Below are 27271 nucleotides of genomic sequence, written 5' to 3'. Positions count from 1 at the left end.
AAGAACAGGCATGTAACTCCCCTAGGTGTTTATATGTCCCTGAAGTTGTGAGTGAATGGGGTGTTTTACCCCCATTTGGGCCTCTGTGCATGCTGAATGAAACAGTGTAAAGTGCATTTGACAAGAAGTGGAAGGGGTCAATTAAAAATGCAAGTAGTAAAATTAGGGTGTTGGAATAATGGGTAATTTATTTTGTAACAATTCTTTAAAGTTATTAATAAATCTTCCTGTAACAACAACAACAAAGATATATGTATATTACAGAGGAGTAGCAAAAGTCACACAAGTAAAAAAAGCCCATTCTTTTTGAAGTATCAAATCAATCTGGCTCTTGAGTTCCCAGCTGTACTTCTTACCAAACCCAACCAAACCCAGCCAAACCCAACCAAATCCAACCAAACCCAACCAAACCCAACCAAACCCAACCAATCCCAACTAAAATCCTACCAAACCCAACCAAGCCCAACCAAAACCCTACCAAACCCAACCAAGCCCAACCAAAACCAACCACACCCAATCAAATCCAGCCAAACCCAGTCAAATATCAAGAACAACAGCAAACCGAGTTAAATCAGAAGTGAGATCTCTTTCGTTGAATATAATCTACAGTAAAAATCTTTTTCAGAATGCAAGAGCTTTGGGGACACTTTTCCTTTTCAAGTAGGTATTTTAGACATAGCAAAGATTTTAAAAAGATACATCCAAGGAGCTTTCATCATTTGGTTTGCTTATCTTAGAAGGGTCTTCTAGCATTTACTTAGAAAATCTCTGTTAGAAGGTTTAATGTATACGTAAGGAAGTTCCAACTTATTTTTAATATAAATAAAATACTTGAAATATTACAGTTTAAAGCAGATTAAAGTTTGGAACAGATGAGTACTGGACAAAGGACATTTAACTATGCTTAGCATTGCGGAACTGCAATTCAAAAAGAGGAGAACACAAGAGTGAGTGTAGAAATGTGAGGCTAGTTGATTAAACATGAATGTGTCTTTCATTTATAAATACAGTCAATCAAAAAATAACAAGGTAAGAAAGAATCTCTGTATGTATTTAGTCATGATTCATAAGCCATTTTGCCTTAGGAAAAAATTTAAAGTTTTTGACAAAAGAAAAATAAACTTTCAAATGAAAGTTATATCTTAAACTCCTGAAACAGTTTTGAATTATCAAATAATATAAAAGAATAGAGATGACTCAAAAATACAAAATCTGTAAGCCTCATTTCTTGTATATATCACTTTTTCTTTCACGTCTAGTGATATTTGTTCTATATTAATCTGTGTCAATTACTATGTATACTATTTTTCTTTGGAATATGACATAAAAAACCTTGAAAATTATTAGGAAAATACATGTTGATGATTTATGTTAGGCCTACAATAACTGTTTGCTTCTAAAATCAAAGAAAAGCCTGGGCGTATTAAAAAGATATTCTTTGGGGGTGTTTTGAAAATGTATGAAAAGAAAGAAGGAAATGATCTTTGAAGACTCAGAGAAATGCAGAGTGACATTTGGATGTGGTTTAAGTATCACACACAATCTTTATCTTATAGCTTCCCTATCAACAAGCTATAAAGAAAGTGAAAAGTTTTCATCATAATCTTTTAAGTTTTGGAACTTACTTTCAAAATCCAGGAAAAAATGTGGGTAGTTTTCAATTTCCCTGGTAAGGACTTTGAGCAGGTTTCCCATCCCAGCAAACCTAGGAGAGGCAACACAAAACCAAATACCATTAGCAGTATAAAAAACAAGCTTCTTAAAAGATTGGACATTTTTTAATAACTTGCATAAATACCACTGAACCCCTATAACTACATCAGAAGGCCCAATAGAAAGTATCTTTATACCAGGTGATGAGTGATAACTTAGCAACTATTTTTTATTCAAAGAATTAGGTATTTTAGTCATAGGAGGCAGAGTTTACGTATATTCTACAAATTTCTTCCCTTTCCCCTTCACTAATCCCCTGAATCCTTACGGTTAATATTTCAGCTTCGCTTTGTTTCTGTTCCATTGATGTGGGAACATACCATGTCAATGGACAAGCAGAACAGAGAGGGCATTATTAAAATACCTATCCAAAAAGGTAAGTTTCTTAAAGTTCCTGAGGAAAAGAGTTTAGAAAACAGATTTATACTCCCAGGAACCCCTCTTAGCCTGTACGGGAGGTCATGTTTCCCAGGCAAGTCAGAGGTTCTTGCAATTTGACATTTCAATGGTAACGAAATTAGGTACTTCATGAAGTGTAGAAATGGGAAGGTATAATAACCAAAAAGTTTTCTCAATGAAACTGCAGCCTGAGGCATTTGCAAGGGTGAATCAAGTCTATAGAGAAATACAAATTTGTTACATATCTGCAATCCCAACCTGAAAAAATAGGGGAAATGTAGTTATTATTTAAGTAAATAGCACAATTTCTACTGCTCTCAGCTCTAGACATTAAACCGTCTTCTTCAGGAGGCCGTTGTCCATTCATTTATTCTACACATATTTACGGAGCCGTGATTTGATGCTGGGTACTGTGCTCTTTGGAAGGCATTTTTCTAACTCATGATTCAGACACCTCAGCTTGTGAAGGATCAACTTGAAAAATCACTGGTCCAGTAAAAGGGAACTGCAGGGATGTAATTTTCTATCCACATGGCTTCTGACAGTATTTATGTTGCTATAGGCATTTAAAAAGATAAGCCACTCTAAGAAAGATGTGGTGAAAGAGGAATATACGAAAAGGATGATGTTGTGCATGAAAATACATAGCAAGCAGTTCCCTTAAGTGCAGAAGGTGGTATAATCTAGGCTCCATAATACCCCCTTCTGAGAAAATAACTCATACACTTGCAGACATCATTCACGGTATAAGTCACTAACGTGAAGGTAGAAAAGAGTCTGCTTAGGGAGGGCTGTTTGCAATCCTGGCTCTGTTTCCTATTAGCTCTGTTATCCGAGGCAAGGTCCTTTACTCTCTAAGCCTCAGTTTTCTCATCTGTAAAAAGAATTTTTGAAATGTATCTATTTCATCCATCACGAATATTAATAAAAATAGAAAGTGTTTAGCACCGTACTTATAGGAAGTGCTCAAGGCACATTACATGATAATTACCACCATCATCATCATGATAATTATCTTAACAGCCTTCAAATACTTACTTAGAATTCTCTTATGGAAAACGAATGAGGTCGGTTATATGTGGCTCTAGGGAAGAGAACCAGAACCAATGAGGAAATAATGAGGAAGACCTTCATTCAGTGCTGTGAAAAAATTTCTAACCATTAGGGTTGTCCGCATATTGGGTGATTTGCCCTGTGAAATAGTGTTTCCTGTCACTGGTGGTGTTTAAGTGGAAATATGGTATATTACTCCTGAAAAATATTATAAAAATGAGTTGGGCAGAAGGTTGGAATAGATTACCTCTTAGACCTTGCCTATCTTGGAATATATGAATGTGTGGGCATGTATGACATGTACACACACACAGACACACACACACACACACAACAGGAGGCAAACACCATGCTTCTCTCTTCCAAAAGGATCATCCCTATTCTTTCTGTCATTTTCTTCCTCCCTTGCCTTTATGCACATTTTCTTTTACGGTATTTTTGAGCAAAGCCCTGCATGAGACAGGTTCTGCCAGATTAACACTCAGAACTGGTCTAGCCCATCCCTGCCACTGGGCAACATTCGCAAATCCTCCTGGGTCTCTAGGAAATAATCTGTTTCCAATTTAATGAACAATTCCAACTCAGACCCCGAGGCACTTCGTGTAGGAAGATGATTCTACTGTTTAGTAGCAGCCCTGACTTTCATATAAAATGCCTTAATGGAAGTTAAATATTCCTAATTTCCCTAGCTTTGTGCTATTAACATGTCACAAGAGACCTGAATGGATTTAGCTTCCTGCTAAAAGTCTGACTTGTGTAGGATTTTACTGTCAGAGTGCCTGGGTGGGAAATACATTAAGCCTTTAAAATTAGTAACAGACTGAAATAAACACACGTGGAAATACATCCAGATACTAGCTGGCTGCAGAGTTCTGTTCAAAACGTGACTTAAGCTGGTTGGCTGATGCAGCCCAATATTTTGAAGCATGATTCTAACAACAACCCAGGTCAACTAACTGGAAATATTCTAGATGTACTCTAGACGTCTCACATCCCAAACAGGAACTGTCTGGAACAATAATTGATAATTACGGGATATTATGTAGTATTAGGGGTCAAGTCCAGTCCCATGGAACCTAGAAGACATGCATTTCAATACAAGCTCCTTGAATAAACACAGAAATAGTTCATCTCCTTCATGGAAAAAAAAAATGATGCTTATTGCTCCCCTCCAATGGGACAAGAATTCATGGAAGTATATTCTGGTTCAAGGTCTGCAATGTGAGTTAGCATTACACAGATGGGCACTGGGTAGAGACCATGGTTGTTTTTTATTAGACCTCGGGCTCCACTTGGGAAGACCCTCACCCAAAGAGCTTTTACTACACCCCCAGCTACATTCTTCATGACAGAGCCTCTCCAATCTTTTCAAACAGCTCCTAAGTGCGTACAAAACACATTTCTATGAACCATGTTACTAATGAGATGGCTTAGTTAATCACTGTGAGGATTATTTTTTAATATTTGATCTTGTTCAATAAAAGAATTTAAGATAGGGCTTCCCTGGTGGCGCAGTGGTTGGGAGTCCGACTGCCGATGCAGGGGACACGGGTTCATGCCCCGGTCCGGGAGGATCCCACATGCCACGGAATGGCTGGGCCCATGAGCCATGGCCACTAAGCCTGCGCGTCCGGAGCCTGTGCTCCACAGCGAGACAGGCCACAACAGCACAACAGTGAGAGGCCCGCGTACAGCAAAAAAAAAAAAAAAAAAAAGAATTTCCGGTAAGTTATTATACACTATCAGAAAATGCAAATGCTTACATAATGAAAGTGAGGGGAAGAGGAAAATAAAAGGAGAATCATAAGATGAAGGTAGAGAGGCAGGTAGTACATGAACTATAGGTCGTCCAGGCAATAAGATCTTCACATCTGCTGGAGATCAATTAGGATCTAAGCTTCTGAGTGCCAAAGCAAAGGGAAAAAAAGTCTCTTTCAAGATGTGGTGTTCAGAAAATAAAGACAAACTGGTGACACTGGAGAAGTACAGCTTTTTTTTTTTTTTTAAATGAAATAGTGATCTGGCTAAGAGAGAGTTGAGACAAAGAGAAATCTCCTCTTAGAGCTCCCATGGGCACAGCAGTGTTTTCACAGCTAAAAGGCGGGGAGAGAAGCCTGGCTGGCAGTCCAGGACTGTATTTAGGGAAGCCGGGGACTCTGGTTTCCATGTTCTGTCTGGTAACTCCATGCCTACACTCCTAATGTGACCTGCTGCTGGGTCAGCCCCAAGGAACTTGCCAGATCCTTGCCACTCTCCACTATGGATTGGGAGCTCATATCAGAGAGAATACGGCAATCCAGCAGGTGATGATTCTAGGCAGTTTCTACAGGTAAAGAAGCTGCTTATTAAGTTCAAGGGATAGGAAAGGTCTCCCCAATAATAAAGGAGGAGATGGAGAACCAATGTGAAGGAAGAGGGAAGTACAGCAAAAAATACAGATGTGAAAGTACTAAAATACTAGGAATAGAATTCATAAAGGAGGGTGCTAAGAAGGATTCCAGGCCTAAGGGAGCTCCAGCAATAATTTACAAAGCATGTTTATTATTTAAAACTAGTATGCTGTCTATATTATAAAGTTTAGGCTTATTTGAACACTCACACACACACACAAACACACAATGTCTCCCTTGACAACTTCAGAGATCATCTCAAAGTGAAACCTCCCCGGGACACGTGATAGTTTGCAGTGGTGCCTGTGAGTGTTGTGAGATCTGAATTCACCCCCTCCAGGAGGGTCTGGTAGGGGCAGAGCAAGGGAAGATTACAAGATTTGGTCTCTCAGATGAAGACAGAGGGGAGATGCCAGTTGGATAAGTACTCATGAGGCGATGGGCCTTGCAAACTTTCTTTCTGGCTCTTACTTGGGATGTTTCCTGCATTGGAGACTGGCATTGGAAGGTGGTCCTCTTTCCGTCTGTGGCCACTCTGGATGGCCTTTTGCTCTTAGAGACACCTGTCTTCCTCCATGACCGGGTTCTCCAGGACCGTCTCTTCTCTACCAAAGTGAAGGTGTGTGGGCGTCTGCCACCACGGCTTTGGCTATGTGCTGGGGTTGTTCTCCCAGAGCATTGCAGGTTGGGACTTACTGATAAAGATTAAGACACAGTCTGGAGGATCTGTAGCACAGAGGAGGCTAAGATAAAAATGTGGCCTACTGATATTATCAGAAGATGCACAGTGTAAGTGGTAAATGATGAGCTCCTAGAGAAGAGTTTGAAAGAGCTGCACAAATATGAAGCCCTGTCTCACTCCCCCATTATGCTAGAGCAAGTGATCGTAGCTCTGAGTCTCGGTTCTTCACCTGCAACAACAATAGTATAATAATCTCTCCTACGTGAGATTCTCGCAAAGACTACTGAAATGAGTGTAAAACTGCTGCGTAAAATACTATAAAACACTGCGCAAATATTAGCTGTAATTACTCAGCATTACAACTCGTTTCATGGTTTAAGTTATTCACGGAATCAAAGAAGTATTACATCCTCAGAATCATATAAGTTGCGTGTTTCTTGATATTTCAGGTTTGGTCTCCCAAAATCCATGACTCTTTATGTAAACTGCTTTAATGTCAAGCTATAATCAGGTAAATATTTAAAGGTATTAATAGCTAGCACCGCAAGAGATTTCCCTACATGCCAAAGACTGTATTTTAGATACCTTTTCTTACTTTATCTTCAAAATATATCTAAGAGGAAGATATGTTGTTTAGGAATGAGAAAACTTAAAGGTATTAAAATTAAATACAGAAGCTAATTTTAAAAATATAAATCTTTATGAAAGAAAACTAAATTTTCAAGAGAACAATATTTATATAAGTGTGTGACAGTTAGAGGCTGGGGTCTTCAGATAACTCTATGTAAGTTAATTCCCATTTCCAACACGAAAATCCCAAGCAGAAACAAATGCTTTGGAAAATAGCAGTAAGGAGATCACCCTTTTAATAAATACTCAAAAAAAATCATCAAAAACTTCAATTTTTAACCAAATGGTTGTGTCTATGTTTACCCCTTTTCATAAATATAGCATATAGCACAAATATCTAATGAAGAAAATCCCGCCAAAGGGACTCATGAAATATCTCTACTGAAAAGGAATGAAATGCTAAAGGGCAAAGGGGCAACACAGATTTTCCAACAGTCAAAAGAGGGGGTCGGTCAGGATCACTGCCCACTCAGGTCCCAGGAGACCTGGTTTATCTTCCTCAACACTGACTCTCTTGGTGACAGTGATCTATCTAAATAAAAGGAAAAATCAAACTCCTATCCTCCCTAAAGGGAATCTGGTAACAGTTTGATGGGAAGTTTCTTCTTTTCCCTTTGGTTTTCTAATAAAAACACCACCTTGGATAATTGCCCCGAGGGAAGTAGTCAATCACTGGTTGAACACCCTGAATACCTGCGGCCTGTGGGAGTGGGGTTTTCAATGACAGAAGCCATGGCTGCAGTGCTCAAGTGATACACATGCTATTTAGGGAGACAGCACAAGTTCAAATTAAGAATGTAATCGACCTGGAAGCACATAACAAGCTTCTGATAAGTGGTGAGGGCTCAAAAACGTTAACTGAATGTGAAAGTAGTAGTATGTACCCGATACACAGTAAGTACCAACCAGAGGGATGATGGTGATGTTGAAGATGATGATGACAAGGGACAAGAAAATGCACATTTTATTATTGCACATTTTATTGAGGGTCCACTGTGTGCCAGGCACTGTGCTTGGAGCTTTCACACACTTAAGTTCACTCAAACCTTACAGCAATCCTTCAGGTAGTTATAATTCTCGTCATGTATTGGAAGAAGAGGAAATTTAGTTGGTTAAGCATCTTTCTGAAGACTACAGGAAAATAAAAGATATCGCTTGAGCATCTAGGAACTCAAAGTCCATGCTCTTTTCCCCACAGGAGGAGACCTGGGATTCCAGACCCCTAGGAGGCCCCTGTGTGGGGACTCTGAGAGTCCGTGGTCTGTGGAAAGTGCATGCTAAATAATGTATTATTGTACATATATGCTCCTTTCTCTGGGGAGAGAGTCTATAGTTTCTGTTAGATTCCAAAGCAGCCTGCTCTACACTAGTAGCCCCCCAAGGCATGGACAGTGAAAGACATATTTCTCTAGGAATTTAGAGAAGACAGAAAACCACGTGGGGTGGAATCTTCCAGAAAAATTAGCGTCATAGAAGAAGTGAACTCCACCCAGGCATGAAGGACCCTGGGAATCTGTATTGGCAGAAAGGACGCCTCCAGCTGGGGGATCTAGAGTGAGAAGGGAACAAAAGACACTAGTTATGTGACTGGTGAAGTCTTCCCAATACAGAAGGCTTATTCCTCAAGGTTCATGTACAGCAATACAATTTTGAAATGGATTCTTTCACATGTTTTTCCAAATTGTCTAGAAAGAGGGCGTTTCTCTAGTCACTGTAGGAGTGTTAATAGTGCCTTTAAAGACTGCCCGCACGTCCCTGCCAAGGGAGGCTCTCATCTCCCAGGGGTGACTATTTGGGATGTATGCATGGTATTTTCTATGACTACTTTCTTGGCTCTGAGCTCAAAACCACTTCCATGGGAGCTGGCTCTAAGGCTGCTCAGTAGAAAACGATGACCCTCCTAAAGAAATCGTCCTCTGCTAACATTTCAGTTCCAAAAAAGAGAAGGGGATAAAAGTGCGCTGCACACACACACACACACACACACAGACATGCACATGCCCATTTTTTTTTTCCTATTTAGAACTCGGTTCTTGTTTGGAAGAAAAAAAATAATAAGATTAGTTGTATTCCCAGAGTGTAAAACCAAATAAAATCAACTAGAAGTGACTTTGAAAAGATGTGGCCATAGTTGGTGAGGAAATTTATTTGTTTACTATAAGTAAGACATAACAAAGGACTCAGGCCCAGGGTGTGGGCATTGTGAATTCTGACCTTTGCCTGTGTACAACAAGATTTCCATGCCCAATTCTCATGATTAGAGAACAAGCACTTAGAAAATTTCTTTTGTAGCTATAACTATCGGAAAGGAGACTTTCTAAGCCAATACCACCTTTTATCAATACAGAGCAGAAAGTGAGGAAAAAAAGAACAGCAGCCCCACATGGTTCTATTGCTAATATTTTTCTTAAGGTCTAAGATGATAAATACTCAATGCCTTTACCAGAAGGGATGGGTTTTCTTAGCACTCTGAATGAGACAATACCTTTCAGAATCTAAAATGTCTAGCATCCCTGTACAAAGACTTTAGAAATCAAAGACTTAGATTTTTTAATCTATAACTCCATATTTTGGAGATTAAGACGTCCTGGTTGAGCCTAATATTTTTCTGCCACATAGTTAGCATATAAGCCCCAGACCAATCACGAATACAACAATGATGTATATTTATATAACATCACATCTTTGTCAAAGATGTGTCTGGCCTCATTCATCCTCAACATGAGCATGTGTCAAAGGTAGGGAAGGTGATATGGGACCCATTTTACAGATCAGAACATGTGGGTCAGATATAGTCAGTGTCCTTCCCAGGGTCTTCCAGATGGAAGTCCCAAATATCCTCAGAATACATTCCATATTAGAACTGGGGTCATCTTTTTAAAGCTCTTATTTCCAAAAAACACTTGCCCAAGGACCCAAAATACATTAGGGCCAAAGAAGGAGCCAGAAGGAAGGTGTCCTGGCTGTCAATCTCTTGCTCTGTCCATTAACACAAAAAGTAAATGAGACAAATTCATTTTTTAAAAGACATTAAAACATAAGGTTGGGGCTTCCCTGTGGCACAGTGGTTGAGAATCTGCCTGCCGATGCAAGGGACATGGGTTTGAGCCCTGGTCCGGGAAGATCCCATGTGCCGCTGAGCAACTAAGCCCGTATGCCACAACTACAGAGCCTGCACTCTAGAGCCTGTGAGCCACAACTACCGAGCCCACGTGCCACACTACTGAAGCCCGCGTGCCTAGAGCCCATGCTCTGCAACAACAGAAGCCACCACAATGAGAAGCCTGTGCACCACAACGAAGAGTACCCCCGCCTGCCGCAGCTAGAGAAAGCCCGCGCGCAGCAATGAAGACCCAACACAGCCAAAAATAAATAAATAAAATACATAAATTTTTTAAAAAAACATGAGATGCATATGGTAGTTCTATTTTTAGTTTTTTAAGGACCCTCCATACTGTTCTCCATAGTGGCTGTATCAATTTACATTCCCACCAACAGTGCAAGAGGGTTCCCTTTTCTCTACACCCTCTCCAGCATTTGTTGTTTGTAGATTTTCTGATGATGGCCATTCTGACCTGTGTGAGGTGATACCTCATTGTAGCTTTGATTTGCATTTCTCTAATAATTAGTGATGTTGAGCATCTTTTCATGTGCCTCTTGGCCACCTGTATGTCTTTCTTGGTGAAATGTCTATTTAGGTCTTCCACCCATTTTTTAACTGGATTGTTTGGTTTTTTGATATTGAGCTCCATAAGCCATTTATATATTTTGGAGATTAATCCTTTGTCTGTTGTTTCATTTGCAAATATTTTCTCCCATTCTGAGGGTCATTTTTTTGTCTTGTTTATGATTTACTTTGCTGTGCAGAAGCGTTTAAGTTTAATTAAGTCCCATTTGTTTATTTTTGTTTTTATTTCTGTTACTCTAGGAGGTGCGTCAAAAAAGATCTTGCTGTGGTTTATGTCAAAGAGTGTTTTTCCTATGTTTTCCTCTAAAAGTTTTATAGTGTCTGATCTTACATTTAAGTCTTTAATCCATTTGGAGTTTATTTTTGTGTGTGGTGTTAGGTAGGGCTCTGATTTCCTTCCTTTACATGTAGCTGTCCAGTTTTCCTAGCAATCCCACTACTGGGCATATACCCTGAGAAAACCATAGTTCAGAAAGAGACATGCACCACAATGTTCATTGCAGCACTATTTATAACAGCCAGGACATGGAACCAACCTAAATGTCCATCGACAGATGAATGGATAAAGAAGATGTGGCACATATATACAATGGAATATTACTCAGCCATAAAAAGAAATGAAATTGCGATATTTGTAGTGAGGTGCATGGACTTAGAGTCTGTCATACAGAATGAAGTAGGTCAGAAAGAGCAAAACAAATACCGTATGCTAACGCATATATATGGAATCTAAGAAAAGAAAAATGGTACTGATGAACCTAGCTGCAGGGCAATAATAAAGAGGTAGACATAGAGAATGGACTTGATGACATGGGGCGGGAGGGTGAAGGTGGGGCGAAGTGAGAGTAGCATCGACATATACACACTGCCGAATGTAAAATAGTTGGCTGGTGGGAAGCAGCAGCACAGCACAGGGAGATCGGCTAGGAGCTTTGCGATGACCTAGAGGGATGGGATAGGGAGGGTGGGAGGGAGGCTCAAGAGGCAGGGGACGTGGGGACATAGGTATGCATATGGCTGATTTGCTTTGTTGTGCAACAGAAACTAACACGGTATTGTGAAGCAATTATACTCCAATAAAGATTAAGTAATAATAATAAAAAAAAACATAAGGTGCGATGTATCACTGCCAGTGGAGGGTTTCTGCTCCATGGTAGTAGGGTCTCCCTAGAACAAGCTAAACAGCGTGTTAAACAGGACATCCCCACTGGTGGTTCGTAACACTGTGTGCACTTCTCTCCTTCCCTACCATGATTATCCTAATTCAGACCCTCAGCAGAGCTTCCGGCACCCTGCAAAGAGCCCCCAAACTGACCCTCCTGATTCCAGTTTTGTCTCCTGCCCATTCGTTTCCAGTTTTCCAAACACAAATCATTGTTACAAAAGTAACAATGTGACTTCCTTGCTTAATATGCTTCCACGGCTCTCCAGGGCCCACAGGATGTAGCACATACCAGTGTGTGCACTGGATCCAGAAAACCTGGCCTCCAGCCCCTGGCCGTCTCCTCTGTCCCCTCTCTTCCTCTGCACCCCTGGGCCCTCCCCTCCGCTCATCACACCCTACACTTCTCTAAAGCAGCCTGCTCTTTGTTGCCTCAGGGCCCTTGCACATGTTGCTCCTTCTGTTTACAATTAAAATGACAGCTAACATTTTGTAATGATCTGCAGGCCATAGGGATGAGAGCTTTTCATGTATTATCATATTTTAATTTTCACAACCGCCTTATGAGGTAGGAACTCTTATCATCCCAACTTTAGAGATAAAGAAATAATCTTAGAGGTTTTAAAAGTTTCTCAAGCCCACAAGTGGCAGAGCTGGGTCTGGAAGTCAATTCCATCTGAACTCTAAGCACTGGCTCTCGGCCGTTGTCTCCCCAGAACCTCCTTTCAAGTATGAGTTTGGAAATCAGGACCTTCAGAAGAACCCCCCTAAATCTCCCCTCCTCTTTGACTCTACCTCAAATAAAACAAAACCCACCCCCTTGGGTAAGCTCGGCTTCTCTTTGCTCACCTAACTTGCTGTGTTTACTGTGTGTTCGTGCCTACAGTGTGGACCATAATTACACACTTTCCCCCCATCTCTGAATATAAGGTCTTCTTGGGCAGGGCTGTTTTTACACCTCCTTGTATTCCCAGCACTTAGCACAGGGCCTGGTACCCAGTTAGCACTGGCAAAGAAATCCTTAAGATTGTTCTGTCCAGTGGTACCAAAGCATCAACCAGTCCAAGGCAAAATGAGAAACTAAGGCTATGGCATGAGCCCTGCATTTCTGCTAGAGTTATGCAAACATCTCTATGCTACAGTGTCTTTTATTTATTTTACAAAATGATAGTGATAGCTGCATCCTAAGTCCCCGAAGTTTATTTTGATATTTTACCGTTTTATGAAATTCCAAAGTCTAGGAGTCACTACCCTGGTCAGTTACTAGGCCCAGCTTGGGAGCAGAGCTGCTGGTCTCTGCTCTGAAGCTGGCGCCTCCAGCTGCACACTGTGGCCTGTGTCTCATTTAGTTTTATGATAAGTCTGATCTCCTAACTACAATGGAGCCCTGAGATTTCCCCAACAGAGTGGAGGAAAGAAGTCCAGTTCTGGCTTCAGGAGTGTTTCTGGCGACTGGATGTGATTGTAGGAGGGCTATTCAGACAATCTGCCCTTCAACCTGATCAACAAGGTTCAGATTTGGAGAAATCCTGATGGCAGCCAGGTTGGCCGCTGCTGTCAGCGACGAAAGAGGCTTGCAGGCTCCCCACACCGTCCCCCAAAAGCAAGTGACCCCTCTGGCTTGCCTCCCATGAACCAACCAGGGAGCTGTCCGAGCAGGGAGAGTACAACCCTGATACGTCTGGTATTCACACTACCCAGAGACACTTTCTCCTAGTAACCATACAACCCATCGTACCTCATTTATACTCCTTGATTGCTTACAATGATAAGCAAAACCGGTTGACAGTCAGCCTGTAATGTATCAGATACAAAACAGGTGGCTTAAAAAACTACTTCTCAACAAAAGGAAGGGTACGTTCCTTAAATGACAGAAGCACCTGCTTTTCTTTGGCGGTGGGGGGGCGCGGGAAATTCATGGATGGAATGAAGTAGCTCAGCCTATAAATTCCGGGAGCAAAACCAGGTGAGCGATTTTAGATAGTTGGGCTGGGCTGGAATTCCCTGCCCCAGCTGCCGCTTCTGCAATGAAGTCATAGGGTTCTCTGTTCCGTTGCCGAAAGTCGTGCCAAGAATCCAACAGATGATTTCATTCCAAGACGAAGGAGGGAAACTAGAGTGAGTCTATTAAGCACTTTCATCTGACAATAAAAATGAGTTAATGGCTAAAATGTGTTTTCAAAACGTTTTAACACTACAAGTAATGGCACTCAAATGGGAAAATGCCTTGAATACCCTCATCCATCATTAATACCACGGTGTCCCTCAAAAGGGCTGGGTGTTCCCGGTGGAATACAAGCTGCTAGAGTCGAGTTGTAAGACAGTCCATGGGAATTCTCAAAAAAATACCGAGAGACCATTACAGAGCTGAACGATTAAGTGCAGGTTTAAAATAGTCCTTTCAATATCTGAGTTCAGTTTTCTAAAATAGACTATTACCTCATCACAGCTAATTTCCCCATAAACATCAATATTACAGCAGCAAAAAGTCTCCACAAGAAATGAGAGTGAAATTAGATTCTTTTTTAGGGAATGAAAGTCAATGTGCCCCCCGCCCCAATTTCCAATACCAGTGAATATGGAAACCATCAAACTGGGACTTTGTTCTGGACCAGCCCACCGCTGGGAAATCATTAGTGAATTTGTTCCCTTCCACTTGTGACATCAAGAACACGGTGAGGAGGAAACTGCTTGATAAGCTTGCCCCTTCCCTAGAAGGAGGGCTGACCGTCACAGCCCACCCAGGCCACTTCTGCCCGATTTCAAAGGGAGAGTGACCCCTGCAGGGCAGCAGTCTTGGAAGTGCCTTCCGCTTACGGAGCAGTGTTGGGAAAGCTGTTTATTCCACCTGTCTCCAATGGCTTCGCTTCAGTCTAGAACCTGAAAGGGAACACGGAGAAGTCGCCCAAAGTTTGGGCTGTTCTGACCATCAGTGATTTAGATTAGACAGACTCTCGTTTCTCTTGGATTACAGATCTCCTTCTTCCAGAATTGATTCTCGGGTATTTCAACCGACAGAAGCCGGGGTCCTCTTTGCTCTGAGTGAGGGGCTGCAGAGGAATCTTGCCCTGCGTGCTGCTGGCCAAGCCCTCCCCCGCCGAGATGCTGGAGCGCCTCCTTACTGCCCCCTCATCTCTCTGAACGGTCCTTCTTAAGTCTCCGCTTCCTCCATCTAACCTTTAAGTGTCTGTCTCCAATGCTCGTTCTTCACACCTTGTCTCCCCGTCCCGCTCTAGTCCCAAACTGGACCTCCCTCCTCAACTCCTGGCCGGTAACTCTAAGTGAATTTCCTGCAAGCATAGCAATTTGGGGAAGATCTTAATGGCCTCAAGTTCCGCCCTTCCCAAATGTCCTCCTCCTTCTTTGTTCACAGAAAGGCATCATCGTCCATTAAATTATGAGCCAGAAACCTGTGTCCCCCGAGATTTCTGCACCTGCTGCCCCCTCTTAGACCTGGTGTCTCACCAAACTCTATCCAGGTACCTTCCACGTCTCCCCTGGCCGTGACTTCTCTCTAAGCCCTTCTCCTGGCTGCAGTCTCCAGCCATTATCTTGGGCTCTCTCTCGCCTCCCCCAATCCAACACCAGATACCCCGAGCACCTCGGATCACACAGGAGACTCTGAGCGCACGTTACAGGAAATGTCCTGTGTAAAGTGAATGCTGGTGAATTAAATCTCTTCTATATGTTATCTCACAATATAACCTAAAAAAAAAAGAGAGAGGAAAAAAAAGAAAAAGGCTCCCCCGCCCCCCGTCCCTGCCTGGCTCTCGGTCCCCGGCAGCTGTTCCACACATCTGTGCCTGAGGTCTCTCTGCCTCCAGAGGTCACTGTCAAGTGGTGAAATATGACCTCACAGGTCAAGGCACCGGGAGGCACAGTGCCCGCAGATGCAGTACTTCTGGGAAGCGAAAGCCCCCTGAAGAACCCCACCTGCCCCAGTGCCAGGGACTGACTTGATTTGTAAGTCTAGGTTTCCAGACACTGAGTTTTCTTAAACGGAGGTCCACCTGTGCAACAAAGGAGGCTTTGGAATTGATGGAGGTGTCAAAGCATTAGGTATATTACTTCCCAGTTCAAAGTTATTTGGGGGGGGGGGAATGTCAAAATTACAGAAGTACCAAAAAGACCACCAAAAGCCATTTCACATACTGAAAACCTAAAGAATTTGAAGCCAAGGGAGGTTGGCGCGGTCCATTACATCTCAAGTGTCAAGGTCGGCCAAAGGGCGGAAAACATCCCTTGAAATCTCAGAGGCAGGAGGGGCTTTGCTTTGGTCTCCAGTTTCTGAAAGGAGCAAATGCCTTGATTTCAAAGTACGCTTAATCGCAAACCAAAGGAACGCTTTAAAATAAAACCCCTAGCGTGAACCCCAAGCAAGCACTGAAGACCGTCACTGTAAGCTGGGACAGGAAAGGCGGGGGGGGGGGGGGGGGGGGGTTGGGGGGGGGAGTGTGCTGAGTGCCTGGGAGGCCGGCTCTCCTGCCTTTCTGAGGCAACTCCCCCGCCCAGCGCGATGTGGAGCTGCTGGGTGGAAGGAAAAAGGCATGTTTCAGTGTAAATGCTCCCCAAGCTGGCTGTCAAATTAAGATGGGTGCAATTTTTCACATGGTCCTAGAACCTGACCCGAAGCTCTCTTTCAAGTTTCAGCTCCTGTGAACACTCTGTGCTTTGGTCACACCAGCGTATGGACCGTGCCAACAGCTCTGGCCTGGTTCTTGCTTCTGTTTTTGTGCTCATATGCTGCTCCCTTTGCTTGGAATGCCCTCCCCCTCTCCTCTGCCTCTGGATGGCCTATCTTTCAGGGCCCAAATCAGATTGCACTTCCTTCCAGAAACCTCCTCCCTGAGCCCCAGGCTGAATGAACAACCTTTCTTCCTTACTGTGGATTCTTTAAAGGGCTATGTCTTCTTCATTTCCAGAAGGTTACCCATTTCAACTACCCCCCACCCCTCCCCAGCCAAGCTCCAAGCACAGGTCCAGCACGCAGTCCAGTCCAGCACTGATGGCCACTGAAACGGAATGGAAGATTCGGTAAGCAGTCACTGCATAGCAATGACAGGAAGATTGTCAACTGCAAACAAGCCGAACAGAGGAAGGGTCGTTGGGAAGAGAAATAGGTTGGAGAAAATAAACATTTCCCAAAATAGAGATATTCCTGTTGTTTTATGATCATAGATGACCTTGAGAATCCGATGAATATCGGCCTTCTTAGAAAAACGCACCCATGAACAGACCCACATGTTTTTGCATATAATTCCAGGAGGTACAACACACACACTGACACCCAAGAATGGAAATCCCTCATTTATTTTAAAATCGCTAATTGAGTGTATGGACAGCCAGGCAGGATGAGGGAGGCATTTCCAAGTGTGTGGACCGTGGACCACACTGAAGGAGAAAAGGAGTTCTTCAGTGGCAACAGCACAGGCTGAGGAGACCTTGGGTAAGTCTACTCTTCTGAATTTGGGTTTTCCTCGTCTGTGAAATGCGAATCATAATACTTCCTTAGCAGTGTCGTTAGTGAGTAAATAAAATAATGCAGGGAAAGCACCTAGTATAATATCTGGCACGCAGTCAGCCTCCAGCAACGAATGCTAGTTTTCTGCACCTCCTGTCTCGCAACCACAATGCAAACAAGTCATTTCCCTTTTAGCAATAAATTCTGCACGGCCGCTTTGGAGCGAGGGAGGAAAGCGACTGAGACCGCCGCCTCGGCGAAGAGGTGAAGCCGGTGCCGCGCGGCTACTGCGGGCGCGTTCGCGTGGCTATTAATCATACAAGAGCCCATTTATGACAAACACAGGTCACTCCCTTTGCATGACAAGCCCTATGGGTCCACAGAGGCCCATTATCCAAAAAAAACAGAGCATTGTGGGCGACGCGGGCGAAGCCGAGTGCACACACACAAGCGGACATTGTGAGGCTGTTTGCACAACCCCGCGGTGCTCCTCGCGGATTTCCTGCCAGGGAGACATTTCCATCTCGCGGAGGCGGCTGCAGACATTTGCTCATTCAACATGGCTTCGGGCCGCGGGCTGCGAGAGCCAGGGGCGCGGCGCCCTCTGCCGGCCGTCTCCAGACCGCAGGCGGGGATGGGCGGAGGATAACGGCAGCCGCTCTCAGCATCCCAGCCTCCTCTCTCCTTCCCCTTCTAAAGGAAAGCGGTGCAACAGGCTTGAGCTCTGGGGTCTGGAAAGCCTGTAACATGTGTTGGCCGCAGGTCCTTGGACGAGCCATGTCACCCCTCAGGTCTTACTTTCCTAGGTGGAACCCCCAGCACTCATTTGTTTGCGGCAAGCCCTGAAGGAGATGACAGCTACACCGCCCAGGGCCTGCCCCTCGGCCAGTGTGGAATCAATCCCTGTATTCCCCTTCTCCACCTGTCTCCCGTAGGGTGGGGTTTGTCATCTGCCCTCTGAAACTAGGAAAGGAAATCAACCAGCACCTATGGGTAATGTCTTGGCTTCAACTGTAGCCAGTGTTCAGAGCGCATGTATGACTTTATCTTCCTGTGTCATCTCCTTTTTTCAAATTGTTCTCTCTTGCTTTACAGTGCGTGTTCTGTGTCGGCAAGGGCAGCCCCGACATGCAGTATTCCACCCAGCATCTGAAACGCCCGACCTTCAGGACAGGCTCAGCTGAAGGTGGAGGGTGAGCTCGCAAACATTCTCAGCTAAGCTGTCTTTCTCAGAGATAAAAGAAAGACCACCCTATTGAACTTCTTAAACTGAGCTGTGATGTTTAGCATAGCAACAAGAACATGAACTTGGGTTTGGATCACAGCTTAGCTATTTATTAGCTGGGTGGTCTCAATCAACGTATTTAACAACATTTACTTAACCTCCCAGAGTCCGAGTTTCAATATGAGTAAAACAGAGATGAATTCAACCTCTTCAAGGCTGGTTTGTAGAGACAACGACACCACACATGTAAGGAGCCAGAGGCATAAATGGTAGTGGCCATGGTCACGATCACTACTCTCATTTTCTTGTTCCACTCACTGGTCTTAGTTCTGTCCTCCTGGCCATGAAGAAGGTGGAGGTGCTCTGTGGCATTCCGGAAGCAACTGAGAAGCCGCCGCAGTCCCAGCCCTCCCTTTCTTTTTTTTGAAAATTAACTTTTTATTTCTAACATGGCCAAGAAGATACATGAAACTCAAAACCATCAACAAGAGATGCACACAGAAATATACAGACATGACTTGAGTGCAGGCAGTATTTTTTTTTAATGGCTTTATTGGAGTATAATTGCTTTACAATGGTGTGTTAGTCTCTGCTGTGTAACAAAGTGAATCAGCTATACATACACATGTATCCCCATATCCCCTCCCTCTTGCGTCTCCCTCCCTCCCACCCTCCCTATCCCAGCCCTCTAGGTGGTCACAAAGCTATGCGCCTGCTTCCCACTAGCTATCTATTTTACGTTTGGTAGTGTATATATGTCCATGCCACACTCTCACTTTGTCCCAGCTTATCCTTCCCCCTCCCCGAGTCCCCTTTCTGACACAACTATTAATATCTATTAAATACCATCTTAGAGGATGTATGCTGATGACTTCCAAATTTATAACTGTCTCCTTGTTCCCCTCACTTGAACTCCAGACTCATTTATCCCACTGACTGCTTGACTTCTAACAGACACCTCACACTTCACATATCCAAAATTCAAGTTTTGTTCTTTTTTCCTAGAAATCTGCCCCTTCTTCAGTCTTTCTTCTCTCTGTAAAGGGCAATTCCATGTTTCCAGACACTCCGACTAAAAACGTCAGTGTCATCCTCGGCTTTCCTTTCTCTCACACCCCATATCTAAGCTAACAAACCTTCAGCTCTCCTTTCAGGACGCAGCTTGAATTTGATCGTTTCTCGGACATGGAGGCCTAGATACCCACAAGGCATCTCATCTCTTGCCAACACTATCATACTCACTTCCTAAACAGATTCCCCAGTTCCCAATCAGTCAGTCAATTACCTATCTGGCAGCTCTAATGATGTTTCAAAAGTTTCAGCATGTCACTCCTCTGGTTAAATCCCTTCAATGGTTTCCTGTGTCACTTAGAGTAAAATACAAGATTCTTATCACAGTCAACAAGGCCCGAGGTGATGTTACCCCAAGGTAGTTCATCTCGTACAACTCCCCTCCATCGCTGGGCTACTCACGGCTTCTGGCCTCTCCCCCTTCTTCATTCTTGAACTTATCACATGTGTTTCTGCCACAGGACCGTTGCTAGTCCTCAGTCCTAGAATGCTTTCCCCCAATATATCTGCATGGTTTTTCTTTAGGCCTCTGTCCAGGGTTTACTTTTCAGCGGAGCCCAACCTAACCACCCTCTCCAACATCGCACTTCACCCTACTCCCCACTCACTGTCTTTATTTTTCTTTTGAATCTCTATCGCCATTAACATATATACCCCCAGATCCCAGACTAGGGCCTGACACACAGTAGGAATTCCATAAATACAGGTGGAATGAATGAAGTCATCTGTTCGTAAACATGACTCCCATGATCCCCTGGAGCTTCTCTTCCATCCAAACATGAGATTCTTCCTCCAGGTCCGTGGGAGGAGAGGCTCTCAGGCCATCTGTTATTTTGGTCAGACACTCTTATTTGGGTAAGAAAAGGGGAGAAGTAGTCCTTTCACGGGATGGGAAAGTGCATGGTCAGTGAGCCTGGTCCTAATGAGGTACAGCACGAACCTCTAAAATAGAAAGTGTGTTTTGGGGGGAAAGTAGAGGGAGAGACGGTCAGGAGAATCTACTGAAGACTGATTATATAGGAACTTTGAATTCAGAAAGCAGAAGCAAGGAAACTCCAGGGCAGAAATGCGGCTCGGTGCCTGGGGCGGGTCAGGCAGTTGTTATGTAACCCTGGGGCCTGAAGGTCATGGAAGCTACCGCGACTGCAAGGCCTCTGCAATGCCACCAAATGCACGGGAGTCACTGTCTCTTGTCCCCATCTGTTTTTAGCCACTTGTTTGCTACAAGACCTTGGAGAAGGTCACTCCCTCCATCTGAGTCTCATCCTTATCACATCTGTAACCCACCAGGACTGGCTAGATGACCTGGGAAACTCCTCTTCGTTCCAACATCCTGAGGTTTTAATGCAATGAGAATGTCCAACAATTTCCAGAAATGTATTCAGGCAACCTAAGGCCACAGCAGGAGCTAAGGTAATTAGAAATGGGATGAGATTTCCATTTAAGAAACAGAACTGCGCCTTGACAGCACTTGCACAGAGCATCCCTGGCTTGTTCCTTGAAGCCCTGTGGATTTCCAGCTATTTGGGAAGGACGGTGGTGATAGATTCCCAGCACCATGCTATCTCAAAATTGGCCACTGCTGCACTCAGGGAGTACTCCAGAGTTTACCTCCGTGAAAAAGCAGTAATTCAGAAATCAGGTAGAACACTTAAACTACTAAAGAGAAATTGTTCTCGAGCCCTTTTGTACTTCCGAAGCAGCAAACATCATGAAATACGCAGACAGGCTAACTACAACTAATTTTCATATATTTGATAAAGCGGGTCCCAAAGCACCTGTATTAGGCAACGCTTGGGCAGCCAGCTTTCATCTATCCCGTGTATTCAGAGGTCTAATATGACGTTCTCTAATTCAGACTCTTTTCCTCTGGAATTCCAGAAGCAATTGAAGAGCCGCCACAGTCCCAGCCCTCAGAGCCCAAATCAGATCTCACTGCAGTTACGATAATAATATAATTGTAACATTAAGGCACTAGGTTAGGGATAATTGGCAAACACCAAAGCTACGTCCACTGGCTTTCAAAACAATTCCAAGAGATGGTGAAATGATGCTGTTAACTCCCAAGGCTTTGGAAGTCTACTTACTTTGCCCAGGAAATGGCAGCATTCAGCTGAAATAAGTCATAAATTCTTTCAACATTTCTAGAAATTACCAGTAACACTGAAGATTCTGTTTAGTTGGCAAAACTCTGTTGACTCTGCCGGGTGATCTATCCACCTACATTTCCCTTTATGTGTGATTTGATTCAGCTGATCCCCACTTCCACCCAAATCCAACACCCCTCCTCTCCCTTGCCACTAGCTCCCAAGTTAGAACTGGCCTCTTCCTTCTTATGGCCCTAATATATACACCCCGTGTATCCTGTATATTTCTAACAAAAATATAATATTCATATGTGTCTGCTCAGCTTCCTCAACGCAGGTCTTAATCGTTGGTCCAGCCTCCACACCCAGCACAGTCCTTGACAGAGTCCAGGAAAGTGGGTGCGTGGTCAAAGGGGCAACTGCGTGAACATTTGCTCTTTTTAGAAACTAGAGCTACGGTCCCTGCACCATCCAGTGAGGGTGAGAGGCTATGTTTAAAGCCAGCTGTAACGAGTGGAAGATTCTAGTGAGGACTGGTATCTGGGAAGAGGGTGGAAGAGAGGAGAGGAATCCTCCGGCCGGAAGGATCTGGGAGGGTTTCATGCAGGAGGGGGCTGTGGAGTGGGAAGGAGGCCAGGGAGAAACTGTCAGTGAGGCCTGGGGCTGGGACGAAGGGAACCCCAGGTCCCCCACAGCTGAGATCACACTCTCGGTGGCTGGAGTTGAGAGGCCTTTGGAGGGACAGCTGTCACAGGCCTGGCCCTGAGACCTGTCGGCAGATCCCAGTCTCCTGGTTATGATGAAGTGGTGGGACCCGGTTTTCCTAGGTGGCTTTTTTTTTTTTTTTGGCGGTACGCGGGCCTCTCACTGTTGTGGCCTCTCCCGTTGCGGACACAGGCTCCACGCGCAGGCTCAGCGGCCATGGCTCACGGGCCCAGCCGCTCCGCGGCATGTGGGATCCTCCCAGACCGGGGCACGAACCCATGTCCCCTGCATCGGCAGGCGGACTCTCAACCACTACGCCACCAGGGAAGCCCCTCCTAGGTGGCTTTTAAACCCACTATAAAGGTGGTTCTCTGCCAGGCAAACTTACATCCACCACCAGCCTGGGGCCTGCCGTGCTCCCGGTGCCAGTCCTGGGGGGACGCGCTGCCCTCCGCTCCTCTCCCCACGGCCCCGGGAGCCCTCTCTCAGCACCTCCCCATGGTCCTGTCACCCCTGCTTACCTGCCTGCCTCTCCTCTTAAAGGATGAATACCCCTAGCACCGGAACTGGGACTGGATTGTTTGAATCCAGAGTAGGCTGTTCAGGGAATATGTTTCCGAATAAATGAAAAAGTGAGTGGAGCAGAGATGGCGTGGATGCCCAAATCTAGACCCAAGGACCTCTTGTCCATCATCCACTTAGAGCAAGAGGGAAGGAAAGAGGAGGGGCTGGTGGGAGAGGAGGAAAAAGTGAGAGAGAAGGAGGAATGAAAGGAAGGAAGAAAGGGATGAAGGAAGAAAGAAAGGAGAGAGGGAAGACAAATCGTTTCCCCACTTTCACATCCCGTTTGATAAAGATGTAACCAGCTTCAGGCGCATGAAGAAACAGACTCGTAGGAGTCTCATCCTATGCTTGCCAATTAAAAGAAAGAAAACTTGGGTCATCAGAAAGGCAAAATACGGCCTCAACGATGCCCACGTTAACTTCCGAAAAAGACATCTCCCGCCGCTAGGAGTCATTTTCACAAAGAGTGGCCTGTGGAGACTTCTGAGCGTCTGGAGGCTGAGCCGGGAGAAGTCCAAGGTCAGGGACAGGCGTGGCAAAGGAACAGTGCCTCCCCGTCAGGTGCAGGTGGAATCGCATTGCGTGGAAGCTCTTTTCAATCCAAATCCCCGCACGGTGGGGAGGCCTGTATTCTGAAGTGGCCGGCACTGCTCTCCGCCGCGGGGCAGTGGGTCCTGCCCCGGGTAAATCCTGTCCACTACTCTTCACTCACCTTTCCTACTACGTAACAGTGTGGGCACAGAGGGCGCTGAAGCTGAAATCCTGAAGACTCCAGAAATGACGTCCCTCAACCCCCTGCTTCCCAAATCCTCATTCTCAGATAAGCGTGATAATAGCAGTTGCTGACTGTCATTCCTGCACTCAGTGCCATTTTAAGTGCTGCCCACAAATTATCTCATTTAATTCTCACGATAACCCTCCAACGTAGACAAGTAGTTTGGCTTTAAGAGTTACTAAAGCGATATATTTCTGTAAAAACCGAGAGCTTTTCTTTGGGCAAATGTTAAGAGCTTGCAGTTAAGTACTTTCTCCACTAAGGGGCGTGCTCATCTCACGTTAAAAATGCCAGACCTGGTCAGGGTAGGTACTTAGTACAAAAGCAAAAGTTTGGAAAAGGGACAAAGCAGGGGGATCAATTTCAATGCCCTGAATATATTTATTCTTAGTAGTAAAAAGGGTTCAGATTCGCAGCTGTGGTACCCAGTGCTTACTTAACACACTAACTCACTTCATTCCTGTTCAAGGTCATTTCAAAAGCATTGATCTTGACCACTTTGCTGGAAACGGAGCCATGACATTTGGGAAAGAAAAATTAATAGATTCAGCCAGTTGGCTTAGTAATCATCTTCCCCTGCCTCTTCCCCTAATGTCTTAAATCACGTGTTCCAACCAGGGAAACATCTGTCTGGTGGCTGAATCAACCTGACTTCAGTTGCAAAATGTAAAGAATAAAAGAAAGAAAGAAAATGCTGAAATCTTATCCAAGCTTATCAAAATGAATTACGACAGCTCATTTTGGTGAAATGTCCACTTAAAATTATATTTTGGATCTGGAAAACACTCTGGAAGTGTAAATTAGGAGAGCGGGAGATCCTCCATCAGCGATCGGTAACCCCACCCTGTATTTATAGACAGAGAGGCGTGCAGAAGTACAGCACTGCTTTCGCAGAGGATGCCCCTGCAGGAAACTCAACATACACAGAGAAGGCAGCAGAGTCACAGTGGAACTTCCCTGTTTGGATGGATCCAGCAAGACCACAGTTAAACCAAACAAACAACCTTCCCAAGTTTATCTCCAGACTGATGTCCAAACCCGGCCGTGCTCTTGATGACTCAACCGTGCACTACCCTGGTTTAAACTTTACCCTGCAGCCGGGGTTCCCCGGCTGGTGCCTGTGGCCACAAATGACTAAATTTGAAAGCTGTGCCCTGCATCTGCTAGAGGGCTCTCAGTCCTCACAGACAGATCAAGTACTGTTCAGGCTACTTCTAACTTCCACTTGAAGACAGCACATTGTTACTCAAGCACCAGGTCTGGGACTGCTCCGCAGTTCCTACCAGCTGAGAACCCAGCTAAAGAAAGCAATCCCAGGTCATTTGATGAAGTGGAGTATGGAGTGTGGGAAACACACTGAAGAGACAGTGGAGACACGGGCTCCCCTTTCACTTACTAGCCTATGGCCCTGGCCATGAGCTTGAGAACCACTGCACTGGACTAAGGATGTGAAGTTCCGGTGTCAAATCCCCTTTTCTTCCTGTATCTCACAAGTAAACGGTTGTTTTAGGATTGATTATTTTAAGATAAATGAAACTAGCGGTTCCCCTTGGACTGGTTTCATATTCATTTTGTTTTACGAGTGAGTTCCTTTATTGACCCCATCTGGCACAAGTCAAAGCTCAAAAAGTAAGCAGGGATAGCAGAGTAAGCCCTCACTAGGGGTCTTATGCTGAGTACTTGTCACACAGGGTCCGAATCCTGGGTGCCTATAAAAGCTTTACTCCTGTCTCCCATTCTCCCGGGTTCCGTTCACTCATCTGAAAAGAGGGTCAGACAGACTCAAGAGCAGGTGATCTCACAGATCCCGCTAAACAGTAAGCTTTTATGAAACTTCCAAGGCAGAACTCACTATAAATCTTTGTTAAAATAGAAAACCCAGGTGTTTAAATGCAATACTTACTTAAGCTAAAACACACACACACACACACACACACACACACACACACACACACACACACACACAGAGAAAACAATCCACCCATTGTATGCAGCAATTAAGTAATGTGACTCACTAATATTTTGTCCGTCACTGACCAGGCAGCTAGCATCTCTCGGAACCAATACAAGCAGCTCCCGTTCGGCTCCAACCAGAACGCCCGCAGCTCAGGGCTGTCCCTGCCGGGGTGTGACCTGGAAGATGCGCAGGGCACACGCGGCAGGCGCCCTCTTCCTACCCTCAGCCAGGGGAGCGGGTTGGCATGGTGACGCCTGAGACAGCTTTCACTTGATTCCTCCCTCTTCCCGTTCACTCTATTATCACTGTGTGAGATCTTGCCCCAGAAGAACAGAGAAATCCTGAGGGCGAGGTCTGATGTCAGGGGAGAACAAGCCAGTCTTTGTCAGGCCCTTCAAGGAGGAGGCCCGGCCAGGGCTCTCGGGCCGCACACAGAGGGGCCTGTGCTCGCTCTGCCGGGAGCAGAGGGGCCCTTTGCTGGCGTATCCTGAGCCCTCTTCCTCAACTGACACCGAAGCTGGGCAAAGGGGATGGATCTCCACCGGGGGGCCCCAGGCATTTCACACCAGAAAGGCTTCAAGCAGAGCCTACCGCCCACACCAACACCAGAAAACCACTCTCAAGAATTCCACCCTCCTTAGCTCTTCCCCCAGTCTCCCACTCAGAATGGACCCCCTCCCTAATCATCCTTAGTCAACTCCTCCCTCCTTCTGTCAACCCACTGTCCAGCCCTCGGCTCAGGCCTCCATCCCCCCCACTTCACTCCAGGCCCCCAGCTCCTCTGAGAAGCCGCCTGGCTCAGGGAACTCTCCAGCCTCTGGTCTCCTACAAGGCTTCACTTGTCCCAATGGCAAAGAAGGAGTGATGTCTCACTGTGTTTATCATGTTGCCGACTCCGGCTTTGAAATGCCATCATCTAGGACGAGTTCTGCACCCAGGAGATGCTTAATAAACAGCCAGTAAACGATTGAACCCACAGCACAGCCCAGAAACGGAATAGAATATTCGATTCTAGAGGCTTTAGATCAAAATAAAATGGGCGAACACTCACTGAGCCCTGACTATAGGCCAGGTACCACTCTGCACCCTTAACGTGCATGAACTCACATCCCTGATCACAGCAGCCTCGTGTGGCAGGTCCTGTGGGCTCTCGTTCTGCAGATGAGGACAAGCTGGATGAGACGTCCGGTCAGCCCGAGCTCACCAGCTGGAAGCAGCAGAGGAGGGTCCCAGCCCGGGCTGTCCAGCTGCAGTCTGTGCTACTAACCACGGCAGGACACAGCATCTCACGACAACCCCAGTGAAAGCAAATCTCACCCAAAGCCCACTCTGATGTACACCATGCCATGTGGCCTCCCTTAGAACTAGGGACATGGGCCTTTGCAAATGTCATCACATGTCCAGCTCCTTGTATCCACGTTATGGTAACTGAAGAAAATTGGTAGATTGCCGTTGCCCTCCTTGCTTGGCTAGCAGCCGGGTCAGGGCGGAAAGAGCTGACACGTGGGGAAAGGGGTCCTGCGGGGCACTGATGGCCAAGCCTGCGGTCACATGAACGATTCTGCAGGACTCTTCTCTCTGCCAGTGTGCAGCGTGCTCCTGACCCCCGGCTTCCTTCCTGCTCTCCAGGTCAGGGGCAGTCTCCCTCCTGGGACTCCTGGACTGGCAGCTTACAGGTCCCCAAGAGAGAAAGGAAGCTTGCCATCAGG

The 27271-nt window shown here is 45.2% G+C and overlaps 1 protein-coding gene across 1 annotated transcript in view; it reads right to left on the bottom strand.

Moving 5' to 3' along the window:
* The window catches only part of CYRIA (CYFIP related Rac1 interactor A), a 108563-nt gene that overhangs the window by 25981 nt on the left and 55311 nt on the right, over nucleotides 1-27271 (bottom strand). The window contains exon 3 of the mRNA XM_067703662.1: nucleotides 1626-1705. Within this exon, the coding sequence (XP_067559763.1) occupies nucleotides 1626-1695 (70 nt within the window). The 5' untranslated portion in view covers nucleotides 1696-1705. The remainder of the gene's footprint in view (nucleotides 1-1625; nucleotides 1706-27271) is intronic.

Source organism: Pseudorca crassidens, chromosome 14 (genome assembly GCF_039906515.1).
Source record: "Pseudorca crassidens isolate mPseCra1 chromosome 14, mPseCra1.hap1, whole genome shotgun sequence".
NCBI lineage: Eukaryota > Metazoa > Chordata > Mammalia > Artiodactyla > Delphinidae > Pseudorca > Pseudorca crassidens.
The sequence above is the reverse complement of the archived record's forward strand: the minus strand, read 5'-3'. Positions and strand labels throughout refer to the sequence as shown.